General features: G+C 43.1%; 1 protein-coding gene across 1 annotated transcript in view; it reads right to left on the bottom strand.

Moving 5' to 3' along the window:
- LOC142823583 (maestro heat-like repeat-containing protein family member 2B) overlaps window positions 1-19,144 on the bottom strand; it is a 28,387-nt gene extending 9,243 nt beyond the window's left edge. Inside the window, exons 1-18 of the mRNA XM_075914859.1 lie at window positions 18,929-19,144; window positions 18,471-18,590; window positions 18,104-18,226; window positions 16,796-16,948; window positions 15,441-15,467; window positions 15,012-15,134; window positions 14,518-14,597; window positions 13,923-14,058; window positions 13,658-13,753; window positions 13,122-13,226; window positions 10,552-10,675; window positions 9,022-9,131; window positions 6,763-6,915; window positions 5,389-5,543; window positions 3,708-3,870; window positions 3,068-3,264; window positions 1,639-1,776; window positions 1,319-1,430 (exon numbers count right to left, since the gene is read on the bottom strand). Of these exons, the coding sequence (XP_075770974.1) occupies window positions 1,319-1,430; window positions 1,639-1,776; window positions 3,068-3,264; window positions 3,708-3,870; window positions 5,389-5,543; window positions 6,763-6,915; window positions 9,022-9,131; window positions 10,552-10,675; window positions 13,122-13,226; window positions 13,658-13,753; window positions 13,923-14,058; window positions 14,518-14,597; window positions 15,012-15,134; window positions 15,441-15,467; window positions 16,796-16,948; window positions 18,104-18,226; window positions 18,471-18,590; window positions 18,929-19,144 (2,331 nt within the window). The remainder of the gene's footprint in view (window positions 1-1,318; window positions 1,431-1,638; window positions 1,777-3,067; window positions 3,265-3,707; window positions 3,871-5,388; window positions 5,544-6,762; window positions 6,916-9,021; window positions 9,132-10,551; window positions 10,676-13,121; window positions 13,227-13,657; window positions 13,754-13,922; window positions 14,059-14,517; window positions 14,598-15,011; window positions 15,135-15,440; window positions 15,468-16,795; window positions 16,949-18,103; window positions 18,227-18,470; window positions 18,591-18,928) is intronic.
- Between the last annotated feature and the right edge of the window lie 825 nt (window positions 19,145-19,969).

Below are 19,969 nucleotides of genomic sequence, written 5' to 3'. Positions count from 1 at the left end.
AATGAAGAACTTTTCTTTATGCACCCTCTCCACACCACTCATGATTTTATAGACCTCTATCATATCCCCCCTCAGTCTCCTCTTTTCTAAGCTGAAAAGTCCCAGTCTCTTTAGCCTCTCTTCATATGGGACCTGTTCCAAACCCCTAATCATTGTACTTGCCCTTTTCTGAGCCCTTTCTAAGGCCATATCTTTTTTGAGGTGAGAAGACCACATCTGTAGACAGTTCTGAAGATATGGCGTACCATAGTTTTATACTTCCCCTCCTCCTTCTTCTCCTGGCTTCCCCCTTCCAGCTCCCTCCTCCCAGGTTTCTACCTCCCCTCTCCCACCCTCTTTCTTCCCCTCTCCCACCTCCTTTTCCCAGTCCCCCAGAGGTTAATCCCCCCCGCCCCCAGTTTTGTTAAATAAAGAGAGTTTCTTTTTTTGAACACGTGTCCTTTATTTTTTACATCAGGAAGAGGGGGCTCGGGAAGGGTAAGTGGAAGGAGGTGAGGGAGGAATGCGGCACGAGCCCCCGATGGGGAGGACTGGGGTGGCTCTGAGGGCTCCTCGGGGTGGAAGCTTTCCTGTAGGGCCTCCTGGATCCTGATAGCCCCCTGATTGACCTCCCCTGGATGGCAGCCTGCGGCAAGTGCAGCCGGGCTGATGGTCGAGTGCTGAAATGTGCCGAGTGTGGGCATTCAGGGCACTCCAAGACAGGACTGCTTTGATGTCCCCATCGAGTTAGACATGCAAGCGGGGAATCCTGAGAACTGTCTGTCCGGGGTGGGGGTCAGGTCTTTTTAAGCACAGCCCTCGGCTAGCCTGAGGAAGCAGCTCCACACCTTAAGTCCTAACCTGATGCCCTGACGGCACTGGTTCTGGCCAGCCTTAACTTCGGTTCAGGGTCCACTCAATGTGGACATGCTATTTCGAATTAGCAAAATGCTAATTTGAATTAGTTTTTAGGTCTAAGTGCACTCATTCGAATTAGCTTATTTCAAATTAACTAATTTGAATTAAGTTAATTCGAATTAGTGCTGTAGTGTAGACATACCCTATTTGCGCAAAATCTTGCCAATGTAGACGTAGCCTATCTATATCTTGCTCACTCTCTCTTAACCAGCAACTAGAATAGGCAGCTAGGCTAGGCTAGTTTAGGCCCCAAAAATAACAAAGAGAAAATGATTAAGAAAGGTGTAATGAAGTTCCTTATGAGATTTCCTTATAAAGGACACATTCTACTATCTAAAATGAATTCCTGTGAACTGAACTGTACAATTCCCCAGAGAAAGGTAAACAACAGATAACAGCCTAATGGTGGAACTGCTCATACCTGAGCAAAGAAAGCTGTGCTGGTGACTCGCTGGTTTTCTGATGGGGAATTTACCCAGGGAAGGAGGCTCTGTATGATCTCCACTGTTATTAGTCCAGATCTTTGCAGAACCCTGGAAGACAAAAGGAACCACTTATGGGGCAGACTGTGCACTTCAAAAGCTTAGCTGCTATGACCATACAACTCTAAAACCTACGCATGGAAGCTCTGTGTTTCTCACCCAGGGCACCCCGCACAAAGCTATACCTGAAAGTTCCCTGTCAGTCACTCTATTTGTTGCCAATCCCTGAGGATGAAGTGCTGTCTCCTAGATCTCTTACCTCACCAGCAAACACACCCCCTCGTGGTGAGTCTGCGGATTTTCAAGAAGCATCCAAGTTTTCTGCTTCCAGAGAGTTCTTATCAGCTTCTCATTCATAGCCTTGAGAAGCACAGCCTCTAATGCTTCAATAGAAAGCCTGGGGGAAAAGAGGCACAGAACTGTAGTAACCAATAGAAAGGCACAGCCTAAGCAGTCAGGAAACCCCAGTTACTTGTCAGGTCTGTTGTTCATTGACAGTTCATCCATTGACAGTATCCTGGGGACCACTGTTTTTGGAAGGACTTAATTCCAGGAGGTATTTCAGTCTCATACATCTCATATTACTAGTGTTGCTATGGACAACATTTTGCAGTCACTTTCTCCTATCTGCAAGGTGTATGGGCACTAGCACAGTAAAGTAATATGGAAAAATTCACAATCAGACCCCAAAAGCTGGGACACAGAGAGATTAGTGATCACTAATGGTTATTTTGGGGCCCTATGTCCAGCGAGATGTGACAGGGTGCTGAGAGCTTGTACTTGGGGTCAGCACTCTGGTAACTACTAGTACTAATTAGCTTCCCCAGAGAAAGCCTAATTGGATAGAAATGTACCTGATTGCCTGGCTAGAGTGGGGCTATAGAATCAACAAACCTATTATCCCATTAATAAGGAATCTGCCTAAAGGGACACCCACAGGAGTGTTTGAGGGAAACAGAGAGCAAAAGAGACAAAATGCTAGAGGCATCTAGATAGACTTATGTGTAGTGCTGGGGAGGAGCCGGTGGTCGTGGTACATGTAGGTCTCAATGACATAGGGAAGGGTAGGAGAGATGTCCTGGAGGCCAAATTTAGGTTGCTAGGAAAGAGACTGAAATCCAGGACCTCTATGGTGGCATTCTTGGAAATGCTTCCAGTTCCATGCGCAGGACCAGGTAGGCAGGCAAAGCTTCAGAGTCTCAATGCGTGGATGAGACAATGGTGTAGGGAAGAGGGGTTTGGATTTATCAAGAACTGGGGACACTTTTGGGAGAGGGGGAGCCTATACAGGAAGGATGGGCTCCACCTAAACCAGGGTGGAACCAGACTACTGGCACTAAACATTTAAAAGGCTGTAGAGCAGTTTTTAAACTAAGAGATGGGGGAAAGCCGATTGGTGGGGAGATGCAGGGAGACTTCTCTTAGAGGAGAATCCGTTGATAGAGATTCTCTAAGCTGTAGTCAGAAAGAGAGAACAAAGAGACTGAGGCCTGAGGAGGCCTAGATAGTAGTGTTTGTGTTGCCAGAGGTTGGTGGTTTCAGGGAACTGACCTATAGCAAGCACAAACAAGACTTTCTCATATTAAAAGCAGGTGATGGTAAGGTGCCTCATAACCCTGAGAACTCCTGGGGAGTGTCACACAAATGTACTGGGATTCTCTTTGTTTTGCTCCCTTTCTTCTAATTACCTGCAAGGGTTGCCCTCACATAGTTGTTGTCCTTTTCTAAATAACCTCCTTCGGCTGCTCATCCTGGGCAAAGGCATCTTTTGTCCTAGGGTTTGGCTGATCTGCTGCAGAAGAACAGTGAACAACTCCGGGAACAGCTCCTGCACAGTTTTGCTCAACTGCAATGCTGACACCACTTCAAAGATGGCACATGTTGCCTGAAAGGAGAGCATGGTAAAAGAAGAGGTCTCTTCCTAACACTATCACACTCTCTCCCCTTCTGATACCTGCTGGACTAAATTCCCACTCCTGTCACTAACTTGATGAATGACCGAGAGCAATTCACTCCATGTGTGCCTTAGCGTCCCATATCTGTAAAAATGTGTACGACCTATCAAGGCATGTTATGAGTTGCACAAAACATTTGCAAAGCACTGTAAGAAACCTGATTCAAAGACTTTCTAATTGCCAGATATTATTAAGTGAATCAGCCACATACTCTAAATCTGCCATCTGTTGTTCCACAGAAAGCACAGCTGGAATCCAGGAAACAGTACTTCAGAAAAGAAGTGCCCATATGACAATATTATACCACTCATCTAGCTTTCCATCAGCATGTGTGTCACAAGGCAGAGAAATACATGTCTGTCGTCTAACTTACTGTGAGAGGTTCAGCAGCTGCTAAATGCAGGTCAGTTTCTGTCTCTGAGGTCGTGCTTCCTTCTTGGCTTGTTGGAGTCTTTATTCTTTCTATTAGGACCTTCAGGACTTGAGGGGCGAGCAAGGGATCTGTCCCCAGAGATCTCCACAGCTCAGTGGTGTCACTGCAATTTAACATAAGTTATATGTGACCCCTGGAGACTTTTGTGGCTCTGACTATATGCATCATATTCAAGTAAAGAACAAATTTTCTCCTTGACTATGATCAGGGCTCACCAACCGCGCTGTCCGGCGATCTGTGCATGCACAGATCGCCCGAACCTGGCTCTTCCAGGTTACAATCTACACGCCATGGGTGAGTAGATTGTATTATTTGTCAAGCCCTGCCTATGATGAGCAAGTTCAGAGTGCTGTCCTCCTTATATGGTCCTCATGTTTTACATATTGAGTTTCTAGTTACAGAACTAAGTTAAGTTACATTTCAGGTTACATTTCTACAGTGCATGACTATTTGGGGATCCTGGAGGTATCCCGAAATAGCTACCCCACATTTACACAAGCAGCCCGTTATTTTGAAATATTTTTCAAAATAATGGGCACACTATTTTGCCATCCCAATAAACTTTGTTGCATGAGGGATAAGGGATAGCTTGAAATAGCACATTATTTCGACATTTGGTGCTGTGTAGAAGCGCCACATTTCAAAATAGGCTATGCAAAATATGATACGCAATTTGCAGAGTGCATATTGTGCATCTTATTTCAAGTTTAGGGTGCTGTATAGACACAACCCTAGTCTTACTGCACCATAACCATTAATGCTAGACTTCAGAAGGAAAGGACACAGAGCTCTAATCACAGTTCCTGTTTTCCTACTTCTCAGTAGATATGGAATCATGAGCATGTGATGCCCAAAGATCTACGGCCTGGGAGACAAGTTGAAGAAAGAAAAATGATCTTCCTACTAACTGGATGTACAACTATGAGAACAAATATTTGTGGCTAGCCCATGACCTCTTCACAAATGGCATTCCCTGGCCTCTATTTGCCAGAATGGGCATGTTCTGTTCACTCCCTATGGGGCACCTGGCATTGGCCACTGTCTGAAGACAGGATCCTGGGCTAGATGGACATTTGGTCTGACCCACTACAGCCGTTCTCATGTTCTTAGATTCCTGCACTGATGACTGATAATTCAGCTAGGGATGTTTGAATGAAATGATAGATATGCTTACCACCCTGTCTTTAAGTACCAAGAATGACAATTCCATTCCAGCAGCCATACCCTTGCTGATACCAAAAGCCTGGTGCCCTATCCTTGCTAATCAGCCAGGAATTTGGATTTGAAGCTTTCATGCTACCAGAAAACGAACAGTCACTGGCAATTTCCAGGGTGATGTTAGTTCAGGGGTCTGGAGAGGCCAAACTCCACTCCAGTGATGCCAGTAAAGGGAAGTCTTTAGGATGCCAAAGCAACTATTAATTAATGGAAACAGAATGACACTTAATTTCTCCCTGCACCCACCTTGACATGGTCTTGGACCTTTCTGCAGAAAGACCCAAGCTATTAACCTTTAGGAATTATCTCAAACTGTCTGTGGCTTAAATGAAGCCTTACATCTTCCAGTGAAGCTGTGGGATCCATGGTTACCAAAATGAACACTGTAAGGAGCAGTATATACCTGTCCATCGGCAGATGTTTGATGAGGAGGCTGAAGATCACTGCCTCTAGGTGATGGTGACCTAGAATGGACACTGCCTCCACCAGGAACTGCCTCAAGCTACCCTGCTTGATGGTAGGCATGTGAATGTATATTATACTCAGGATATCTGGCACCTGGACAGAATAAAACCAGAAAAAATGTCCCTTTTCCATTCTCTCCATTCATTCTGCAGAACCAAAACGTTTATTTAGTCGTTTAGCAATTTGCTGTTCTTGTAGAAAATCCTCCCTTCAAAAAACAAGTATTTAGACATGGCTGCATAGATTTAACCCACAAAAATTATACATATCTCTGCCCATACCTGGCTGCAACACCAGGTTAAGACATGCTGAGGCCCTAAGCTATGTCAAGTTAAAGAGGCCTTATTGCATTTCCAAAAAAACATGTATTATTCTAACAGAAAGGACAATGAAAATAGAAATAATCAAGTTATCTATCTATCTATCTATCTATCTATCTATCTGTCTGTCTGTCTGTCTGTCTGTCTGTCTGTCTATCAGTACATAGGCAAAGAGGCAAGTAAAAACTAGTAATTTTGGGGTATTTTTAGAGACCCCTCATTATCTGAGGCCCTAAGATGTAGTTCACTTAGCTTGTCTCTTGGGGCCGGATATTCTCTTTTTGCATTTTACTCGGAGTCTAATTTTTCCAAGCCTTTCATGGCTGGAAACTGTGACAACAAGATAGACAAATAATCAAGCATCTTCCTTTTCCCTTGGGGTACGGCTACACTAGCTCGTTAGTTTGAGCTAGGTAGAGTAATGAGGGCAAGCAGAGTTGCAAATGAAGCCCAGGATTTAAATATCCCAGGCTTCATTTGCATGTTCCCGGGTGCTGCCATTTTTAAATCCCCCTTCATCCGAACTCCGTGACTGCAGCTACACGTGGCACGGAGTAGGTAGTTCTAATTAAAGATCCTAATTCCATGAGGAGTAACTGTAGTTCGAATTAGGATCTTTAATTTGAACTACCTAGTCCATGCCGCATGTAGCAGTGGGCACGGAGTTCGGATTAAGGGGGATTTAAAAATGGTGGCACCAGGGAACATGCAAATGAAGCCCGGGATATTTAAATCTCGGGCTTCATTTGCAAATCCGCTTGCCCTCATTACCCTACCTAGCTCGAACTAACGAGCTAGTGCAGATGTACCATTAGATTATCTCTGTCTTCTGCTGTTGATTCCCCCGTTGCCTGACTCAGGATAGGAACACAGATGGAATTACCTTCCAATCCCAGAGGGAGAAACAGCAAGACTTGTGTTCACTGCAAATGATGGCAAAGACCTGAAAGCCTGCAGGTTAGCCAGAAAAATCTCTCCAGCTTCTATTTTACCTCATCCAGCATGGCACCTCCACACTCCTTCAGGATGATCTTCATCCACAGACCGGCTGCTGTGGCACAGGAGGGGCTAGCAGACAGCATACCATCCAGTATGGCCTCAATAAAATCTGTGGCTTGTTCAGAGGGAAAGTACTTACTAACCACCTGTGGACAGATCAAAAACAGGAAAGATTGCAATGATAGTCGGCTCCAGTACTTTTAAGAAAGGAGGCCTAAGAGCTGTATAGGAAAATAATGTATTCATCAGCAAATTGCTAATTGGGCTCATATCTGGCAAGGCAGTTGCAATTAAAATTTTCTCTGTAATCTTTCTAGCTACCACATCTCTATTCTACACTAATAATATCAGGTTAGATCTTAGGTTGTACAGTTAGCACAACATTGTATGGGACAAACAGGATGTAAATTTCCAGTTTATATTCTATGATGTACATGACATCTTTTCACAAAATATAAAAATATGCAAAGAGATGCATGCACACAAATATAGGTTCAGGTAAACATACAAGGTGCCAAGACTGGTTTCTCAGCTTGATATCCTGCTCACATATTTTCCCCCTGGATGGATGGATGGATGGATGGATGGATGGATGGATGGATGTGCGCGTGCACATGCATGGGTATGTTCATGCAACTGTCTGGAATCTGTTTTTTACATGGCATTCATAGCATATACCTATGAAAAGCATGTTACTAATTACCCATGAATGCCTCACTCCCATAGCTCGCTCCAAGTGTGGAAAGACATCACGAAAGCATAAAACAATCATAGAATCATAGAATACTAGGACTGGAAGGGACCTTGAGAGGTCATCGAGTCCAGCCCCCTGCCCTCATGGCAGGACCAAATACTGTCTAGACCATCCCGGATACACATTTATCTAACCTACTCTTAAATATCTCCACAGATGGAGATTCCACAACCTCCCTGGGCAATTTATTCCAGTGTTTGACTACCCTGACAATTAGGAACTTTTTCCTAATGTCCAATCTAAATCTCCCTTGCTGCAGTTTAAGCCCATTGCTTCTTGTTCTATCCCCATAGGCCAAGATGAACAAGTTTTCTCCCTCCTCCTTATGGCACCCTTTTAGATACCTGAAAACTGCTATCATGTTCCCCCTCGATCTTCTCTTTTCTAAACTAAACAAACCTAATTCCTTCAGCCTTCCCTCATAGGTCATGTTCTCTAGACCTTTCATCATTCTCGTTGCTCTTCTCTGGACCCTCTCCAATTTCTCCACATCTTTCTTGAAATGCGGTGCTCAGAACTGAACACAATACTCCAATTGAGGCCTAACCAGCGCAGAGTAGAGCGGAAGAATGACTTCTCATGTCTTGCTCACAACACCCCTGTTAATGCATCCCAGAATCATGTTTGCTTTCTTTGCAAGGGCATCACACTGCTGACTCATATTCAATTTGTGGTCCACTATAACCCCTAGATCCCTTTCTGCCGTACTCCTTCCCAGACAGTCGCTTCCCATTTTGTATGTATGAAACTGATTGTTCCTTCCTAAGTGGAGAACTTGGCATTTGTCTTAAACTTCATCCTATTTACCTCAGACCATTTCTCCAATTTGTCCATGTCATTTTGAATTATGACCCTATCCTGCAGATTAGTCGCAACCCCTCCCAGCTTGGTATCATCTGCAAACTTAATAAGCGTACTTTCTATACCAATATCTAAATCGTTGATGAAGATATTGAACAAAGCCGGTCCCAGAACAGACCCCTGTGGAACCCCACTTGTTATGCCTTTCCAGCAGGATTGTGAACCATTAATAACTACTCTCTGAGTATGGTTATCCAGCCAGTTATGCACGCAGCTTATAGTAACCCCATCCAAGTTGTATTTGCCTAATTTATTGATAAGAATATCATGCGAGACTGTATCAAATGCCTTACTAAAGTCTAAGTATACTACATTCACCACTTCTCCCTTATCCACAAGACTCGTTATCCTATCAAAGAAAACTATCAGATTGGTTTGACATGATTTGTTCTTTACAAATCCAGGCTGGCTGTTCCCTATCACCTTGCCACTTTCCAAGTGTTTACAGACGATTTCCTTAATTACTTGCTCCATTATATTCCCAGGCACAGAAGTTAAACTAACTGGTCTGTAGTTTCCTGGGTTGTTCTTATTTTCCTTTTTATAGATGGGCACTATATTTGCCCTTTTCCAGTCCTCTGGACAAGGGAAAATGAATGGTGCACAGCCACTAGGACAGTCACCTAGTGTCTGTTACCTTAGCCATTTCACAAGATGCTTGAAACAGAGCCTCAGGGTCTGGAGTTGTTAGTGCCTCACGGAGACATCTCAGCTCCTCCTCTGCTGACCCCAGGTTTGTGCACTGACCTAGGATAGAGAAAAGGAGAAAAAGTATGGCAACATTTAATAAAACTGAACCTCTGATCCATAGATAATCATACAGGAGGATCTATGGGGTATGTTATTACCAGCTCTGTGTGAAATTTTGGCCCCACTAAAGCCAATGACGAAATTCTTGTTGACTTTAATGGAGTCAGAATTTTACCATCAGGCTATGTCTAGACTACATCCCTTTTTCGGAAAAGGGATGTAAATTAGACGTATCGCAATTGCTAATGAAGCGGGGATTTAAATCTCCCCTGCTTCATTAGCATAAAAATGGCTGCAGCTTTTTTCGGCACGGAGCTTTGCTGGAGAAAAGCGCCAGTCTAGATGCTGATCTTGCGGAAAATTAAGCCTTTTCCGAAAGATCCCTTATCCCTCCGAAAAAGGGATGTAGTTTAGACGTAGCCCCTATGTCTGAAAGTTAACGGTAATGGCATGTGATTCATTGTGATTCATACAGGATTAAACAGGCACTGTATTCTGTGTGGAGCATCTTTCTCTGTATATCTGGTTTCAGTAGCCACTCTGCTCTCAGTATTTAAATCTAATCTCATAGTCAAGCACAACTCATGTAGATTGATCTGAGGTTCTGATTTGGAGGAGAATCCCTCCACTGAACTCTCATTGTAAAAGAGATGGGGCTGACCAACAGCTTAGGTAGGAAACCCAGGCTCTTCACTCACTTCTAAATCATGAACTGTCTCTTTAAGGGAAAGCTGTCCTGCTCTGTCATCTCCCTCTCCCCACCCCACTCTGCAGAGGGGGGGGCATATGGGCATATGGCGGGGGAGAGAGTGTGTGTGAGACAATGTGTGTGTGTGTGTGTGTGTGTGTGTGTGAGTGTGAGAGAGAGAGAGAGAGAGAGAGAGAGGGACATGCTGGCTGCCAGAGAAATCTTAGCAACAGTGCACTGCCTCTTTAGATAGGCACTCCATTATTCACCATACTTCAGACTGGAGCAGCACTATTGTATGTGTTCCTCTCCCCAAACTCTGCTCTGCAGAGATGATGACAGGGGCAAAGGGGTCACCCTGACTTCTGCACGTCTCCCTGCTCACCTCCCCTCCACACACCACTAGCAGCAGATAGGATGGAGCAAGGTCGGAGAGGGGCAGCTGAACACATGCTGCTGGCATGCTTGCTAATCAGCTGAGCGCTCCAGACAGAAATTCTGGGGAGAAGAGCAGATCTGGCCTGTGTGCTATATTTTGTCCACCCTCTAATATTTGCAGATTATTTATTATTTGTGCAGTTCTCTTCCAGCAATGTACTTACAAGGCCCCAATCATTCTGTTATATAAGTGTCGCTAACAAGACAGAAAGAATTACAGATGGAAAAAATGGTCATTACAACAATGAAAGAAAGTGAAGGGTTACTTACACCTGCTCATGGTCTCCTCACCTTGTATATTGAGCAGACAGTTGATACAGTCAACCACCCACTGACGCGATGAGGTAATTGAAGCACAGGTATATGGTGCTAATAGCCCAATCAGAGATCCAAAGTGATCAAAAGTTTCCTGAGGCTAATTAAAAAAGAATGAAGAATGAAAGTTCTCCGGCTATACTGGACATTATTTGCCTTCCTTATTGTGAACTCCATTACTGTACCTGGGTACGGCACATTGGAAAACATAATCCTTGTTGTACATGCAAATTGATGGGGTCTAAATTAGCTATAGCACTCAAGAAAAATCTCAGAGTCATTGTGGATAGTCCTCTAAAAACATCTGTTCAACACGCAGCTGCAGTTAAAAATGCTAATGGTATGTTAGGAACCACTAGGAAAAGGGATGAATAATAATACGATAAATATCATCATGCCACTGTTTCAAATCCATGGTACACCCACACCTTGAATACTGCAAGCAATTGTAGTCCTCCAACTTAAATAAAGTTAGGTTATAATTGGAAAAAGTTCAGAGAAAAGCAACAAAAATGATATGGGATATGGGACAACTCATACAAGGAGAAGTTAAAAGGACTGGGACCATTCATCTTAGAAAAGAGATGCTTACAGGGGGGTATGATAGAGCCATATAAGATGATCAGAGATGCATGATATGGGTGTCCCTATATCTCTGACTGCCTGGGGCTGGGACTGGACAACAGGGGAGAGATCACTCAACAATTGCCTTGTTCTGTTTGTTCCCTCTGATGCATATAACACCCACCACTGTCAGAAGACAGGCTACATGAACCATTTGTCTGGGGGATCCAGAATGGCCATTTATTTTTTATGTTCTTATCTGATTAAATAGAAATAGAAATTCAACTTTAACAGCCTGAGAGTATAAGAATGCATCTATGACACTGACACAGCCAACCTATGTGTGACCCACAATAACTTAACAAGCGGCACTGCAATTGTATCAAGACAAGTCACTTATATGTTATTTCAAAGGGTGTGTCTAGACTACTGAGTTTTGTCGACAAAACTGGACTTTTGTCGACAAAACTATACCTGCGTCTACACTACCGCTGAGTTCTGTCAACATAACGTCGACAGAACTCAGCAGTTTTGTCGATGCTGGTAAACCTCATTTTACGAGGCATAACACCATCTGTCGACAGAGTTCTGTCGACAGAAGGTGTTATTGCATGTAGGCTTGTGTCTAGACTACAGGGTTTTGTCGACAAAGCAGCTTGCTTTGTCGACAGAACTGAATGTGTCTAGACGCTCTTTGTCGACAGAAGTTTTGTCGACAGATACTGTCGACAAAACTTCTGTCGACAAAACCCTGTAGTCTAGACGTACCCAAAGAAAAGTCCTAGACTAGCGATCACCAACATCATGCATTTTGGTAATAGATACGAAAGGTAGATGTTATGTATTATTGTCTGTATTTATATCTTGCTAGAAGTTTAACATAACGAAATTAGCTTGTAGATTCCAATTCCTTTTCATGTCTTAATTGCCTTAATTATATGCAACTGTCTTCAGTTAACCTTAAGATCAAAGATATAAGATAGTACAAGAAAATATTTTTTACATTGCCTTCAGCTTAACTATCTGTGTTGTAATGGAAGACCACGATCGGCTAATTACCTTATGTGAATGACCATCACCCATTTACCAGTGTATGCATAGGAAATAGAAAATTAACTTCAAAACAAAGTACGACAGGAGATCTGCATGACCTATTCTTTCTCAGGGAGAGATCCTGCTTCGACAATTTCTGTGAGGAGGCTTGCCAACCGGCTAGAATAGCTATAAAAGACAAGTTATGGGACTGATCTTCTCTCTCCAGTCTGCTTAAACTTTGAACAGGGGACGTGTAAGCCATAGGACATAGATCTTTCAAATAATTATTTGGAATAGTCTGGGAAACGCATGGAAAAACTAACAGCCTTTGCATCTAAACTGGCTTTGGATGTTGACCGGTTAGCATGATTCCAGAGAGACTTTTACACGCCAGCCGTTTATTCCACCATGGTTGTGATCCTGAACTATGAAAAGTGAAAGTCATTTTAACAAATATCTATCACTTAACCATTTGTAACTCTCTTCTTTTTCCTTTTAACAACAAATCTGATATTCCGTTATTAAGGATTGGCTGATATTTAGGGAAGAGCTGTGATTCATATTAACCTAAGGATAAGTGTCTAGTCCTTTGTGATTGGTGATTATATTAGACTTAGTTGTCTAGATGGGAACCAAGGTCTGGAATGCCTAAAGGGTACTATTGTTTGGTATTTTGTTAACCAGAGTAGAAGCTCTTTTCTTACTGGTTTGGTGAATCTAATTATAAAATCACTAGTCTGGGGAACTGCCTGCCCTGTTTCTTACAGTCTGGCCCGAGTGCTGTCACAGCACTATTATGGAAACCTTTCTCTTATGGAAGCAGAGGGATCTTAGTCACTTTGAGGCCCCAGCTGCAGGCCTAGTAGAATTTCTCATGCATTCACGTTGAATGTCAGATTTGATATAATCGGGGAAGTCAGCTCAAGGAAGAGTAGAACTATACTCACTGTGCTCTTAACTATCTCCTGATAGGCAGTTAGCAGCCAGACACTGGCCTGCAAGGCCCTTTCTCTCTCCCACTCCTTCCCTGAACTGAGCCAGGTCTCTAGTAGCTGTTGGCAAAGCAGGAGAATGGACAAAGTTAGTACCAGAAAATCCCTCCCAAAGGTTTCTTTTAAATAGGTTTGATTGTCACTAAAATCCCTCTCCAAAGCATTTAACTTCCATATAGCAAAAGATTTATATGTCTCCAAAAAGAGACCCTTGTATCTACAAGTCCCAGGGACCAGATTCACCTCTGGTGTACGTAACTCCATCAAAGCCAAAGGAGTTACATGAGAGATGAGTCTGGCTGTGTGTATGTGAGGGCTTCTGTAGACTGTCTGATTTCAATGGGACACATTCCCACTTACTTCAGGAAAAAATTGATGCTTTCTCCCTAAAATTCACCCGCTGCGGAAAATTCCTCCACAACAGAAGCTTGAGCATCATCCCTGCTATAACACAAGAAACAATTATCACCCTGGTCCTATGGGCTACTCACATGAAACATTTCCTGGAACCAGTCTGGGGTTGGTTCTTCCTCAAGCAGGATCTTCATTAGCTCACTAAGGGCTTCTAAGGAGCACTCATACAGCAACTGAAACCAGAAGAGAAGGAGCGAGGCTCAACACCAGATAATTTCTGCGGGAGGTGGAGGTGAAGTTAGCCATGACTTTGCAGGGAGGCCATGTGTGGCTGCTATCACCCAGTGCTTGCTGGGCAGAGATCTCAGTGGAGTCTGCCAGAGGGGAATTGGTGTCATATACCTCTATGTGCAGAGTATCCTCTAGTTTCTTGCCTTCCTCTTTCATCTTCTCCAAGGGAGGAAGGGGAAATACACTTTTGAAAGACAGATCAAGGATCTCACGGTTTTCCTCCAGGGTCAGAGATGGTTTGAGTTTGCTGTCAGAAGACAGAAAGAGAAGTCACGTGTTAGATTCAATACCATAGCCAAGTAAAAAATGGGTTAAATGAATAAAGATTATCCCAATCTAGAACCCCAAATGCAAACAGCCCTTCACTTTGCAGCTGTGCACCTCTTTGTACCTCTGTTAATTATTTGCTCATCTAGAAGTAAAGCTAAAACTTCAATTCCCTTTTTAGAGAAATCCACCAGCTTCCTTCCCCCTGCCAGCTAGCCAGACACCTCCATCCCCACCTGAACTCTTCTCCGTAGTATGGCATGCCCCACAACCTCCACTCTTGTGCCTTTCAAGCACAAATCTCCAAACAGACATGACGCATTCAAACCCTCAAAACAAAAACACCATGTGAGCATCAGCCTGCTCCCAACCTGACACTCATGAATTAACAAATGAGAAGACATCACAATGCCAAGAAATCTGGCATAGAATATCCTACCACAGCTGTCCAATCGCAAAAATTGCCTTGTAACGAACTGGAGACACCAGGGAATCCAATGGTTCCTTTTTAATGAAGTCCTGAAATGCATGAACAGAGACATAAAAATAGGAAGTGGGTTTGAAAGGCAGAGAAGCCTCCCCCTCACCTTCTGAAACAGGGCTTTATGCCAGACCTGTAAGAAACAGACACTGTTTCAGTGGCTCTCTGCCTCAGAAATGGACCGTAGAGTCATCTGCTATACACAGGTCAGCAAGCTGTATCCTGGTAACTCATCAGACACTATCCATTCCTTCCAGTTACAGCCCACAATATGCCAGCATCCCGGCCAAGCACAGTGGACCCAACATTCTGGGTGCCAGGCAGGTAAATCATGACACTGCAGTAGTATAGCTACAGCCAATGGAAAGAATAACATCTACCTGGACAATCAGTCTCATTACATAATAACAAAATCCCTTGTAGCTCAGGCTTCAAAGTTCCTAATCACTCACCATCATGTAAGCAAGGAGCTCCAGTTTGTAAGAGAATTCAAATGCCTGGGAGTCTCCAGTCTTCAAAACTGCACAGCTAATCTCTGTTGCATTCTGGATGAGGGTTAATTTCAGGTCCATGTCCTACATTTCCAGGAAAAACAAGAGGATGTGGGTGAGAAACTGAGAGAATCAGATTCCAGAAGAGTAGAAATTAGATCTAGACTCAGGACAAGTGTCTGCAGACCCCAGAAGACAGAGAACCCCAGCTCTACACCCATCTCAGAAAAAGAAAAGGCCCAGGTTGATCAAGTAAACTCAGGTCCATTTACACAGAGTAGTCATGACTCCTGCTTGATGTGGGAGGGAAAACAAATCTTATGCAATTTAAACAAGAAACTTGTGCATAGTAAATGCACAAGATACGAGGGCAGATTATTTAGAATTTACCTTGTTCGTAACATTGATCCCCAACACCTGAAAAACAAAATGTAAAACCGCTACTAGCAATTTCTATTGTGCCACATTATTCACATTCTACAAATATCCTGGTTAATGAATATGAAGTAGAGAGAAATCACTATTACTGAATCTTCCAAAAAAGCAGGAAATGTGCCCAGTCTGGGTGTGTTGCAGTGGACAATATCAGGGGCCATAGTTCTTAATATTTGTATTTGTGAACTACTGGAAAATGTCAACTTGGTTCATTTGTGATCAACTTCTTTTGACAATGAGAGTCTCAGGCTAAGTCTAGACTACAAAGTCTGAAAAAGATACGCAAAGTCTGTATCTTTCTCTGCTTTTCTTTCAAAAAAGGCTTTTTCGAAATTTGGAAAAACCTGCTCTTTCAAGCCATCCCTTCCTTCCTCATAAATCAAGGTTTACAGGGATGGTGAAAGAACGCATCCACTTTTCCAAAAAGTGGATGCGGCATTACTTTTCTGGGATACCTCTGGTATCCCGGAAAAGTACTGCAGCCTAGACATAGCCTTAGACAGAGTAGACTGGAATGGCAAAGTGATGTGGAGAGATTAGAACTATGCACTGAGACCAGAATCAGGGCTGGCAAGTGGACAGCCATATATCTAAGGAGCAGAAATAATGAGCAGGCAGACAAATAGGAAGACAGATATGGGGAAAGGGAAGTAGATAGTCCAAGAAACAGTGATAGCAAATAAACTAAATACAAGCTAGCATTATTCTCCCTTGAGTAGCAAGAGGTAGAGCTAGATACTCATACATATTAAGGAAATTAAGGTGCATCGACAGGTCACCCTTACCTCGAAATAGCTTATTTTGAAATTTGGCATTGTCTACACAGCAACAAATTTTGAAATGAAGCACTATTCCAAAAAGTCCCTTAACCCTCGTGGAACAAGGTTTACAGGGATGTTGGGATAGTGAGCCCGTTAGATTTCAAAATAACGGGCGCACTCAAAAGATGCGGAATAGCTATTTCGGGATACTTCTGATACCCTGAAATAGGTTCACAGTGTAAACATAGCCTTAGAGTGTTATACTGCACAGCCTGAGTGTGACTGCATCTGAAATACTATGTAACTGTGACCTAGAGAATTTCAGAAGAACACAGAAAAACTAGAGAAAATACAAACAACAGCAACAAATAAGATATTTGTTACAGCTCACACTCCATCCATGAAGGTTTTAGATTTGATGCACATGACAAACGGTTGTTCAAAGGAGATTTTTAGAAAAATAAGCCCTCTCTTAGTAAACTCAGGTCCAGTGGAGGCACTGATCTAACTTCAGAGTAATATCCCCAACACTTATGCAAAAACTCTTACTTGGCAACCGGTTCTATAATGGTGTAGGATGTTCTCTGTGATGTCTGCCTCCACCCGAGACAGAAGTTGCTCTTTTGGAGCATGCATAGCCACTTTGCTGTATGTCAGCATCAGCGTGCTGCGGGTCTTGGCTCTTTTCCCATAATGGTAGTCCTGGACAATTGGAAATGTCACAAGAGACAATTACTTCTGATTCATTTTGCCTTGAAATTCTGATCTGTTGCTGACTGAGGAATTGCTTTTGGCAGCGATAATAGCTTGTACTTGAAAAATGTATTTAAGCAAAACCATAACTGCGTGAGGCAGAGAGGTATTGGTGTCTCAAACATACTGATTGGATAATTCTGACACAGAGAGCCCAAAGTTTTGACCCTACCCCAGTGAAATAAATGGGAGATTTGTCATTGACACTGATAGGCACAGAATTAGGTGCTAAATGATATGCCTAAATCTGCACAGTGAGTAAACAGCAAATCTGGCAATGGTGGCCAAGAGACCTAATATGCTGTTTTATCCTCTGAATAAATGGTTCTCAACCAAAGGTACGCAGAAGTTTTCGAGGGGGACAGATCAGATCATTTCGATATTTGCCTAGTTTTAGAGCAGACTACCTAAAAAGCACTAGCAAAGTTACAAACTAAAATTTCATACACACAATGACCTATTTACACTGCTCTATATACTGCACACTGAAATGTAAGGAACATATTTATATTTAAATTAATTTATTTTAATTGGTATGGCATATGAAAATGGGAAATTAAGCAATTTTTCAGTAATAGTGTGTTGTAACACTTTTTTGTATTTTTATGCCTGATTTTCTAAGAAAGAAGGTTTAAAATGAGGTGAAACTTGGGGCACACTAGACAAATCAGATTTCTAAAATGGGTCTATTAGTGTGGAAAGTTTTAGAACCGCTGCTCTAGAGTACAGGGTCCATAACAGTTGTCCAGAGAGCAGGTTGGTTAGTCACATGTTGCTTGCAACACCTCCTCCTTTACAGCTACTAACCTGGATTTAAAAAACAGCTACAAATACATTCAACACTTTTCCATATAATTAACTGGTATAGTTCCTACACACTGTGCATAGGAGAGGCATTCAAGCCATGAAACATCAGATGCTAAAAATCAGTTGAGAGAACCATGGATCCAGACTGTGCTCCTCTCTACTTAAATGTAAGCATCACACAGAGCACATCCATTGGGGGACAGTGTTAGCTGACCAATGAGACTCTACCGGGGGCAGGAGATACTGTCTCTAGTTTAGAGGGAGAGGAAGTTTGAGAGAACCCCCTGGCTCCTTTACCTTCAGGCGACCAATAAACCCAGAAATCTTAACTTTGTTCATTGCTGCCCCAAACTCCTGAAGTATGTTCAAGATGAGGTCCAAGTGGCTCTCGGCAGAGAATGCAAGGATGGAAATGACTCCCTGTTACTCAAGAAAAATATTGGTTAGTGAATCTGTCCAGGTGCCCAATAGACCCCACAAGTCAATTCCTTTCACCCAAAGTAGTGTAAAGTGCCAATGGGAGGGGGGAGCAAAGGGTGAGTGAAATAGCAACAAAGAGGACATGAAGCAAAATGGCATCTGTCCCAGGACAACTGAGAGCTGAGTTGCCCAGGGGACATTCAGAGGGTACATGATAAGGTAGGGAGAGGGACAGGGTCCTTACCAGTCTATCAGGGGCTTCCATGTAATCTGCTGTCTTCAGAAACTTCTGAATCTGTGATTTAATATGGACCAGGTCCTGACAAACTGCCAAGCAAATTCCTAGTGCCTTATACAGGAAACACTGAAAGAAAGAGGCCAGCATTGAGATATCAAGAATACCACATGCTTGTCAGTATAGAACCAACCCAGCAACACACACTGACACAGGAAAAAACAACCGAGCCAAGACCAAGCACCCCTGCTGCAGACACATCCCATCATCTTCCGCCACCCAGTTAGGGAACAATTCAGTACCAATAGTTGCTCCAAGCAAATGCCAGGAGGGGAAGAGCAGGGAACAAGCAAACACAAATTTTATACACAAAAAAACCCAATGAAGCAGAGAGAAGTCTCATGCAGCCCTCCAACAAGAATTCCAAGTGCAATTAACTAGAAACTAAACCTTAACAGAGAACAAACCTTCTCTTTGGAGGGGCTGGCATAGCTGGCCATCTGCTGGCTCAACTCAAAGCTTAGCTGGCTGCTCCAGGCATTGTCATTTATCTGCTCCAGAGATGTTCTGAGGAACTGTGTGTAAAACAAGAGCTGGTTTATTGAAAGAATTTTTGGTTGGGGCTTGAGAGTTTTTTCCCTTCCTTGTTCTCTGTTGTAACCATTCCAATATTCAGGTGTCATAGGAAGATTATTTCCCTATTGAGAACTATGAGCATTGGCAACCCAGACTTCCTCTGCTGGTTGTTCTTTAACCTTTGCCTTATGATTCTGCTCAGTCCCCAAACTCAGATGCACAGCAAATTGGAGAATGAGATCTGACCATTGATTTTATAGCAGACAGAGGATAGGTCTAGTGAACTTTGATCAATGGGCCATCATTAACAAAGAGCCAAGCACCTTCTCTGAAGTGCTACAGACTCTTCGTAACACTTTCTGCGGGTATGCAGGGTTGTGAAGTATCTCACTACCACCTGCCCTTAGCATGAGGAAGCATTCTCTATGCCTGCCAGGTGTCAGCTCCTGACTCTGCCAGACACAGGAAATGCAAGCACACCCTTCTCACCCGGACCCAGCTTTGCTGTCCTGCAGATAAGCAATAGGCATGCTTCAATCATCACACCCTCTACATATTCCCAGAAGGTCCAGCCCCTGTTCCACTGGACACTCCCAGAATTCACAGGTTTACTACTTACCACCTTACTATTTTCACCTCAGCATCACTGATCCATTTAACACATCGCTCTTAGGTGCATATACAGTGAAAATAAGTAGAATTTCATTCACAAAGAATGGAAATTTGAGAAGCAGCAAGCAGAATTAATGTAAACAAAGATTACATAAAAGTAAAATCACCACACACTTCCTAAAGGTTAAACTTAGACAACCAAACATTCCTCTGTCTCACAAAGGATAGCTCTCCCAGCTTGAAGCACCCAGACCAAATGTGATCCTCCTAAGTCAAGCAAGCTGGCAGCTTATTCCCTAGATGAAGGATAACTGGTACAG

Source organism: Pelodiscus sinensis, unplaced genomic scaffold (assembly GCF_049634645.1).
Source record: "Pelodiscus sinensis isolate JC-2024 unplaced genomic scaffold, ASM4963464v1 ctg109, whole genome shotgun sequence".
NCBI lineage: Eukaryota > Metazoa > Chordata > Testudines > Trionychidae > Pelodiscus > Pelodiscus sinensis.
This window is presented reverse-complemented; position numbering and strand designations above follow the sequence as displayed.